Genomic DNA, 9,142 nt, shown 5'->3' with positions numbered 1-9,142 from the left:
AAAGGAAAGATAGTGAGGGAAGCCAAAGGCTGAGCTCCAAATGAAGGTACCTCAGCTGCCTTTGACAGAGGAGGGAGCTCCACCCCGGAGCCTGGCAAGTCAAGGATGCAGGCTTCTGGGGGAAGGGGCTCAGGGCAGTAGGGCTGGGGAGCTACTCACCCTCCTGGGCAGCAATGTCTTGGGGCAGGAAGTGGAGGATGAGAGCCAGCAGACAGAGCGCCACAGTCGGCCTCATCCCCGACATCGACATCGTAGCGCAGACAGCCGTGCCTGGTTTGCGCTCTTCTTGGAAGCTGGCAAAATGAGTGTGAGCCAGAGAACCCCAGAAATAAAAACAGCTAGGAGACCTTTGACCTCTGAGATACTCGGGCCTATGGGGATGGGGGGTGGGGGTGGGGGTGTCAGTGTGAGCAGGAATCAATCTGAGGGCGTCCCGTATGACGAAGGGGGTGCTGGCCATTCAGGGCCAAAGAGCAAAGGGAGTGGTTCCTTTTCCCTGCCAGACAAGAGCATAGGTGTTTAGTTATAAGATTTATCACCCCAATAGAGGGGTGGTGCCACAGCTAGCCAGAAGAAAGGGGTAGTGTTCCTGGCTCTTGCACAGAGGGACAAAAGAGGTCAGGTCTAAGCAAAAGAAAGGAATATCCTGGATTTGGCACAGTCCCTGACACCAACCCCTAAGCCCTGTCTCCATGGTATAGGTACCCCGGGGGGACGTGGGTTACAAGTTATGACACTCTGGAAGGATCAGGAGTCTGTAAGTGCGTAGGTTCAAAGGTAAGCAAGGCCTTCTAGCCATCCCCACGGCCACCTGGAGTGACCTTGCCCACTATGGGGACAGTGGAATCAAATATTGAGTCCTCAGTCTTCTGGAGGTTCCGAACTGTCCCTCCTGCACCTGAATCCTGGGCCCTGGGTTTGTCTGCCCTCAGCGACCTCAGGCAGAGGCAGACATGACATGACCTTGTCCAGGTCGGAAGAGGCAAGGGGTTCAGATGCTGGCATGGGAAGATTTCAATCCCGGAAAGAGTATTCTGCCAAGAGAGAGGGCACAAACCATTTCCTTCCATTTCTCCCAGACGAAACCCCCGAAGGCCACTCACACCCCCCCCCCCCCGGCCCACATCAGGAAGAGAGAGGAAACCTAAGACTTTTCTTTGAATAATTGCTTTATTGATAGTGAAATTCCAGAATAGGGCGATACCCACATGCAAACAAAGATGTCTTGGGTTCCTGGAACTTGGAGGTGAAAGTGAGGAAGAGGCTTTCAGTCTTCCGCAGCTTTGATTTGTCTCCAGGCAGTGACCCATTGGGCAAATCAGATCACCTCAGAATAGACATGCAAAGCTTTGGGACCCGGTGTCAGCTTCATCTGAGCCAACCAGCAATACCCGTGTCCCTCTCTTGTTTAAATCTGGACGGGGGATGAGCGGGGTAGATGCTTCTAGTTCCATGGAGCTGCTGCTTTCACCACCTTGGGCCTCTGAAAATTGAGCTAAGGGATGGGAGAGAAAGATGGAGTCAAAGAGGATTGGGAAGAGCTGGGTACGGGAGGGAGCAGGGAAAACCCAAGAGTAGGAGACTGAGGCAGCCCCAGGGGCGAGAAATACATCTACTTCCTCTTAGCTGCGAGTCACCTGAGCGTTGGGGTCCACATTCTGCAGGTTTGGCCGGAAGTGGCTGTATCCTTTCTCAAGGCCAAATTTGTCCTCTTTCAGATTCTGGCCTGTAGGGAAAGATATGGTGTAAGGGGGGGGGGTGGTTCCCCACCCCATCACCCCAAGAAGAGGCTGGGACACCCATGATGTGGAATGTGTCTGGGGCGGGGCTTCTAGGACAAATGAGGATATAACTGCTTCAACTGTTCAGACCCTTGAAGGGAGCTTAGTGGACTCCGCTTGAACCTCGAAGCTGGTCTGGTGTGATGCAGGGACATCAGGGAGAGAAAAGCAACCTTGTACTATGCACCATGGGTCATGAGTCGTACCCCCTGGGGAGTTACTGCCATCGGTGTGAGGTACAGATGGGAGTGGAGCTGGTGGCAGCCAGCTGAGTCATATACCACAGCCCCTCACCCCCTGCGTCCCTGACGTCACCTGCCCAGTCCTTAGCAACAGTAAACACAGCAGACGACCTAGGTTTTCGGGAAACAGGTCTCTGTGGTTCTGTTATTTGTCAGCAACATTTACTTCCTCTACCTGAATCTTGAAGACCTTCCAGACTTCCTGGAGTCCAGGCCAGGGCCTGGCTTTTTCCTTAAGGTCCTGACCATTCCTCAGTGGGGCATCTTACAGCGCTTCCTGTAACGCCTGTGCTTCTAGATGGTTCTAGGAGGTCTGTCCGCTTTCCCTCTTTAGTTGCCGCTCACTCCTTCCTTTGCCCACTCAGAGTCCTGGTGCTATATTCAGGTCGAAGAGCACCTCACCAGGTCCAGAGAGTCAGTGTGCCCCCCACCCATATTTCTCCCTTGGGAGCCCAACTCAGGGAGCAGCCGCCAAACCCTCCAGCCTGCCAATAACCCCAGCTCTCCTTCACACTACCTCATCTGGTTACCTCTCATCCCCCAAACTACTCATCCTGTCACTGTGTCTCTATCTTCCCTGTTGTTCCCCCTCAGATGCACCTGAGTGAACTACTTAAAACTCATCCATGGCCTTGGGGATGTGTGTGTGTGTGTGTGTGTGTGTGTGTGTGTGTGTGTGTGTGTGTGTGTGTAGCCAGCTGCTTGGCAGGCTGAGGTAGAAAGCTTGTGGGTCTAGAGCTAGCCTGGGCTACATAGTGAGACCTTGTTCCAGACAAACAAACGGAAGAATGAATGAACGAACAAACACACAATACCACACACTCTTTGATCAAAACCTTTCAAAGCCCTGCTCCTCCTCTTCTTCAAGACACTTAAACCAGGTAGCCTCAGACTTGTTATCTAATAGAAGATGACCTCTTTACTTATAGAGAAGATTATACACATTATAGGGCTCAGCACCATGTCTTTTCTTAGGCAATGCCTACGGCCTTAAGAGGGCCTTTCTCTGTCTGCTCAGGGGCCATTTAAAAGAACAGGAAGTCGGCCTCTGAGTTGCTGCTTGGAGACTGAGGCTTAAACCCGAAGCCTTCAGTGCGCCCTGAGGCTGAGTCATGCCTGGCTAAGGTGCTCGGGTCATAACTTGGGCACTGCTAGATCCTGGCGCTCCATAGACTGGCTGTGCATCTGACCTCCTCGTCTTGGGCAAGCGATGACTCGGACAGAGCCTACCCTGAATCACCAGGAAAAGGGCAGTACATAAGGGGATCTTAAAATCCTAGGTATCGGAAGCCGTGGATGGTGCACAGGTGTATCCCAGCACTTAGGAGGCTAAATTGGGAGGCTTCTTAAGTTCAAAGCCAGCCTAAGTCGGCTACACCCTGGTTAGTTTGAGATCACTCTGGGCTACACAGGGACAGCAAAGAACTGGGGAAGGGAAACAGAAGAGATGGGCTCAGCTGGTAAAATGTGTACCTCAGAAGTACCTAGGCCCTGAGTCTGACCCCAGAACCCACATGAAAACATGAGTGTGGTGCCACATGCTTATGACCCTGGGGAAGCAGACTGGTAAGTGCCCGAGTCGTCTCCTGCCAGCCTGCCTGAGCTGATCTGTGAACCCCAGGTTTCTGTGAGAAATCCTGTCCCCCAAAATGACTTGTATAGTTCCTAAAGAACAGTACCCGAGACTGCACACACACACAGTGCCCACGCATGTGCGCACACCGCCCCCAACCCCCCCCTCACGCCTGCCTCATCCTCTCACCGCGCCCCCCCCCCACACCCACTGAGAAAGTTGGAAGTTTAAGGCTGCTGGGCAGAGGCAGCCATACTGACTGGGGAAAAAGTTAAATAGCACGGACAGAGACACAGGCAGACACAGTACCAGGGCCACCTGATTGCTCAGGAGTCAGAGGAGACTAAAGAACCAAGTGGGGGCTGGGGGTGGGAGTGAGGGGTGGGGGTGGGGGTGGGGGGTGGGGGTGGGGGGTGGGAGGTGGGGGTAGAGGTGGGGGTGGGGGTGGGGGCTCTCTGGCGAGGGAACAATAGGCTTGGGGCTGACACAGGTTATGAAGAAGGGAGCCCTCCAGATAGTGATGTGACGTACACAGAGACAGGGAGAGAAGAGAATGTTTCCTGGAGGCCCAGAGAATTTGAGGAGAAGAAGCTAAAAAAACAGGACCGAAGGTCAAAGGTCAAGCTAGCGGAAGTTAAGTAAGGTGACCGGAATCCTCTTTCAGGTCCCCACATAATGTAAGGGAAGGACTGATTGCTGGAATTTGTCCTCTGACCTCTGCCCACATACCACGGCACACATGTACCTCCCAACCCCACTAAATAAATGTAATTAAAAAAAAAAAAAAAAGATTGGCCAGGCGCAATGGTGCACGCCTTTAAGCCTAGCACTCTGAGAGGCAGGGGAGGCAGATCTCTGTGAGTTCCAGGACAACCTGCTCTACAAAATGAACCCAGGACAGCCATGCCTACACAGAGAATCCCTGTCTCAAAACAAACCAAACAAGACTGGAGGTCAGTGAGAGGCCTGGATGCTAGGGAACAAGTGGCCATAGAAGAGCAAGGGGGTGGGTAGACCGAGGTGCAGGGGGAGGTGTGACAACGAGCTGTCATCAGGCCACCAGCAAAGCCGAGGGACTCACACCATACCCTCATCCCCACTGCGCTTTCCCCGCCCCCACCCTTCCTCCAGAACAGTTACCTTCCCAGACGCCTATGCTCTGGAAAGTTCCAGGAAGAGATTCTCTCTGCCACGCTTGAGAGGGGTCGTATTTTGACCTGCAAACAGTAATGCCATGAGCGAGCAGCTGCGCGTGAGAGGGGAGGGGACTCCACAGACCCTGACCCCGAGGGAGACAGACCCATCTCTACCCTTCAAAACAATGGCAAAGATTAGAGTCACTGCAGCTTCTCCATCTCCACGGGCAATGGCCAGGCTCCCCAAATGTTCCTCAGTTCCCTAATGGGCCTCAGTCCCCTCAGGCATGAAGTGGGGTCAGGGAGCATTGCAGTGGTCCCTTCTGCTCCCTTCCAGCCTAGATGTTCTAGTGGATATTTCTTGGCAACTCTTGGAAGGGACTTCTCAACCCACTTGGCCCAGTCCCAGCTCCCTTGTTAAGTTCTAAGATGGCGGGATAATAAAATGCACTTTTATTGTATAATTAATTTCAGTGCTTAAGTTTCTGTTTCCATTTCTCACTTAAACAACCCTACCTACCCTATCTAATATAAAAGGCACCCTTGGTGATAGCCAGGAATGGGTGGATCTCGACACCCTGTTTGGCTTCAGCTGACCTTCTTCACTGCCTGACCGGAAACAGCAGAACGGTAGAGCATTACGGACAATGGCGACTTCCGGGTGGCGGTGTTATCCCTCCTTACTCCCCTCTCTGTGTGACCATGGTTGCTGGCCTCATGAGCTTACCTGTGCAGTTTTCTTCGGGACCGGCCAAGGAAGACAGCAAAGATGACCAGAAGGACAAGTAGTACTGCTAGCACAGTGCCCACAAGCCCGTACACGAGTCTCTTGCTGGTTCTGCTCTGGCAGGTCTCTCCCCAGTACCAGTGGGTATCTGTGTTTGGGCACCTGAAGACACACACACACACACACACACACACACAGAGGCTCAGGCTGGGTCCCGTAAGTCAGGTCTCCAGAAGGGAATTAAATACCTGAAGCCCAGGAACCTCTCCTGAAGGTCTGTCTGTCTGTCTGTCTGTCTGTCTGTCTGTCTGTCTAGGGGAACCAGGACTCTATATGGAAGGGGAGCTGAATGTCTCGTCCTAGCTATGCACTTGTGGCACTTGCTCATATGTCTTATTTCAATGTATCTGACACTTGAATGGGCTTCTTATCGTGTCTGGACATTTTGTATACTTGGACTTGGAAACTAAAGTAGCCAGGTCACAGGCAGAAGAGCTCATGGCGGCCTGGCATGTTCTAGGAGGAATGAACCATGAAGTTCAGCACGGTGAGTTAGGACCGGAATCCCAGGGAGGTAGAGGGAGGAAGGTTGGTTTAAGACTGAGGCCAGCCTGGGCTACACAGTGAGTTCCAGTCCAACCTGGGCTACAGAGACTCAGTCTAAAAACATGAAGAAGAAGAAGAAGAAGAAGAAGAAGGAGGAGGAGGAGGAGGAGGAGGAGGAGGAGGAGGCAGGGGAGGAAAGAAAGGAAGGAGGAAGGCGTGAACAGCTGAAAGAAATAGGGGAAGTGAAAAGTGACCAGAATATGAAGGAAACAAATGACTTGAGCGTTCTCAGAAAAGCCCTGGCTGGACTGTAGAACCTCTGAATCTATGCCATCATTCTCATGGGGGCAGATGGTGGTGGGAGAACCCTCTAGAAGGAAGGGAGATGTAGAAGACAGGAGAGACTGCCTTCCAAGCGCCTCCATTACTCCAGTTGGTTTGTTAATTAGCCATGTCACAACCCCACCTAGCATCTCAGGGACAAGCAGCCAGAGACACTGGGGGCGGGTGGGGCGCAGAACAGAATATGTGATCAATAGGGCATGGTGGGGGCAGCCTGGTGGTTCCAGAACTGTGGGAGACTGTGGGCAGGGAGCATGATCCCATAAGGAAAAGGAGGGGGCGCCAGGCCGAAAGAGGGAGACACTCACATGCAATGGGGCCCTGAGCGTAGCAGCTGGCACTGGCCTAGGTTGCAGTTGAGTTGTGATTTTGTCCCCTGAGTGCAATTGTTCACGCAGGTCAGCCTTCCCTCCAGATTCTCCGAGTAAAAGTATTGGCCAAAGCCCTTGGCAGCCTTCTGGAAACAGTGCTCTATGGGGTGAGGGATGGCAGCTAGAGTTAGCATGGCCAGAACTTTCCCTGAATCCCTGTTTACCAGCCATGCTCTACCTCCTCCTGTCCACGGTTCTAAGAGGCTGCTCACCGTCAGGGTTGAAGCTGAGGGTTGGAACCTCCACGGTGGTGAAATTACCATTGTAGCACAGTTTGGAGTCTGCCCGAGATAAGGGGAGAGAAAGACAAAACGAAAATCATTAAGACTTCTTTCTGCCACTTTGTCAACTGCCTGGCCTCCCCCTTCTCCCACCAGGGCTCCTCCCCTTCGCCCACCAGAGCCCCGCCCCTTCTCCCACAGGGCCCCTCCCCTTCACCCACCAGAGCCCCGCCCCTTCTCCCACAGGGCCCCTCCCCTTCACCCACCAGAGCCCCGCCCCTTCTCCCACAGGGCCCCTCCCCTTCACCCACCAGAGCCCCGCCTCTTCTCCCACCAGGGCTCCTCTCCTTCGCCCACCAGAGCCCCGCCCCTTCTCCCACAGGGCTCCTTCCCTTTCTCCTTCCTAGTCTCTCCCCTTCCGCTTCTCCCTTCTGCCTTTCTCTTCTCCCGTCTTCACCCCTCACCCTTGCTCCCTTTCCATCTCCTCTCTCCTTCCCCCTCTTCCTCACCCCACCCCTGCTTCCTTGCTTTTTCTCCTCCCTCCTCCAACTCCCCTCCCCTTACTTCCTCCCCCTCTTCTTTCTATTTTTATCTCTGCCCCCTTCCTTCATCTGCCTCCTCCTCTTCCTCTCCACCACCTTCTGCTTTCCCTTCTTTCTTCTTCTTCATCAGCCGTCCACACTGAACCTGTGCTAGAGCTCGAGATAAACAGCCAAGCTCACATGGGGTCACGTGGATGACAACTTCAGCCTGGTACTGATGGGGTGGCAGGGGGCAGGATGGAGTCCAGGGAGGCACTGGGGGATGGTTTGTTTTGTTCTGTATTCTTTCTTTCTTTCTTTCTTTCTAAGATTTATTCTCTCCTTCCCTCCCTCTCTGCCCTGCCCTCTCTCTTTGTGAGTGTGCACGTGCATGCATGCCTGTGTGTCTGTGTGCCCACGTGTGTGCAAGTGCATGCACACACATGCATGGGGGGTGGCCAGAAGAGGGCAGTGAATCTTCTTGAGCTGGGCTTACAGGCGTCTGCGGGCTGAGCTGGGCTTACAGGCGTCTGCGGGCTGAGCTGGGCTTACAGGCGTCTGCGGGCTGAGCTGGGCTTACAGGCGTCTGCGGGCTGAGCTGGGCTTACAGGCGTCTGTGGGCTGAGCTGGGCTCTCAGGCGTCTGTGGGCTGGCCATCAGGGCTGCCGGAACGGAACTCAGCTCCTCTGCTCTCAACTGCTCTCCTCTCTCCATCATACCCCATCTTTTGTTGAAAAAGGACCACAAGCCTGGAACTCACTGTGGAGTCCATGCTACTTTGAACTCATGGCTATCCCCCTGCCTTAGCTTTCTTAGTGCTGAGATTGCAGGTGTGAGCTACCGTACCTGGCTGATTTCTAGATTCCTATGGTGGGGACTCTGGTGTTGCAAGTGAGAGGAAAGCGAGAGGAGAGGAAATAAAAATCCACTCTTCCTTCCCATGGAAAGTCAAGGAGTCTTAAAAGGACTTACTTTGGCAGTCGGAAATGTCATTTGTATTTACATTGCTAGTCTCAATCCTGATCTTTTCCTCCACAATCTTCCTGAGGTTTCTAAACAGCGTCATATACTCTGGGGTGTAGTTTGCCTCTAGAACGACCTGGCTCTCCACCACGATGCTGCCATTGCTGCAAGCAGAGGAGACTTGAGCGTTCCCTCCCTCCGCATCACCCACACCCAGCGCTGAAGGGGAAAGCAGCAAGAGGGCAGACAGGGGAGGCGAGCAACGGGTGTGAGGCTGGCTCGGAAAGAAGAGGACCCCTGTGGGGTGTGAGGGAGCACGCCTGGAGTCCCAGCACTTGGAAGGCTGAGGCAGGAGGATCATAGGTTCGTGGCCAACGTGGGTTACATAGTGAGACCTTGTTTCAAAAATCTAAAAGAAATGAAGGGAGGAAGGCAGGAGGGAAGGGAGAGAGGAAAGAAGAAAGGAAGAGAAGAGGGAAAGGAAGGAAAAGAACAGGAAAAAAAAAACCCACGAGGGTCTGTACTCTTGATTAAATGAGCTAATGAGGACGAACAAACATGATGAATAACGAAAAGTGGATAACCGTAAATAGTGAACAACCGAACAGATGAAACAAATTATGAATGAACATATGCCGAGCAATAGCTATCGTGAGTAAATGAACAGTGATGACAGAACCTAACTGAACAACCGACTGGGTAACCGTAATGAATAAATG

General features: G+C 53.1%; 1 protein-coding gene across 1 annotated transcript; it reads right to left on the bottom strand.

Annotated features, from left to right (window-relative positions):
* Positions 1–1,252: 1,252 nt before the first annotated feature.
* LOC311586747 (mucin-12-like) lies at positions 1,253–8,810 on the bottom strand. The gene is made up of 7 exons (XM_084762880.1): positions 8,433–8,810; positions 6,931–6,999; positions 6,656–6,818; positions 5,460–5,621; positions 4,737–4,813; positions 1,638–1,726; positions 1,253–1,495 (listed from the first exon to the last, which is right to left on the bottom strand). Exons 1-7 carry the CDS (start codon positions 8,782–8,784, stop codon positions 1,445–1,447), a joined length of 963 nt encoding a protein of 320 aa, XP_084619006.1. The 5' UTR covers positions 8,785–8,810; the 3' UTR covers positions 1,253–1,444.
* Positions 8,811–9,142: the final 332 nt, after the last annotated feature.

Source organism: Acomys minous (genome assembly GCF_964271855.1).
Source record: "Acomys minous genome assembly, chromosome: 16".
Taxonomy (NCBI): Eukaryota; Metazoa; Chordata; class Mammalia; order Rodentia; family Muridae; genus Acomys; species Acomys minous.
This window is presented reverse-complemented; position numbering and strand designations above follow the sequence as displayed.

What these genes read in the sequence shown, in the direction of transcription:
- LOC311586747 (XM_084762880.1), bottom strand. Translation starts at nt 8,784, where the DNA reads ATGATCCTCCTGCCTCAGCCTTCCAAGTGCTGGGACTCCAGGCGTGCT. An exon ending in CGCTCAGGGCCCCATTGCAT is followed by an intron (nt 5,622 to 6,655) that starts GTGAGTGTCTCC and finishes GTGTGTCTTCAG; the next exon opens with GTGCCCAAACACAGATACCC. An exon ending in GAGCATAGGCGTCTGGGAAG is followed by an intron (nt 1,727 to 4,736) that starts GTAACTGTTCTG and finishes CTTTCCCTACAG; the next exon opens with GCCAGAATCTGAAAGAGGAC.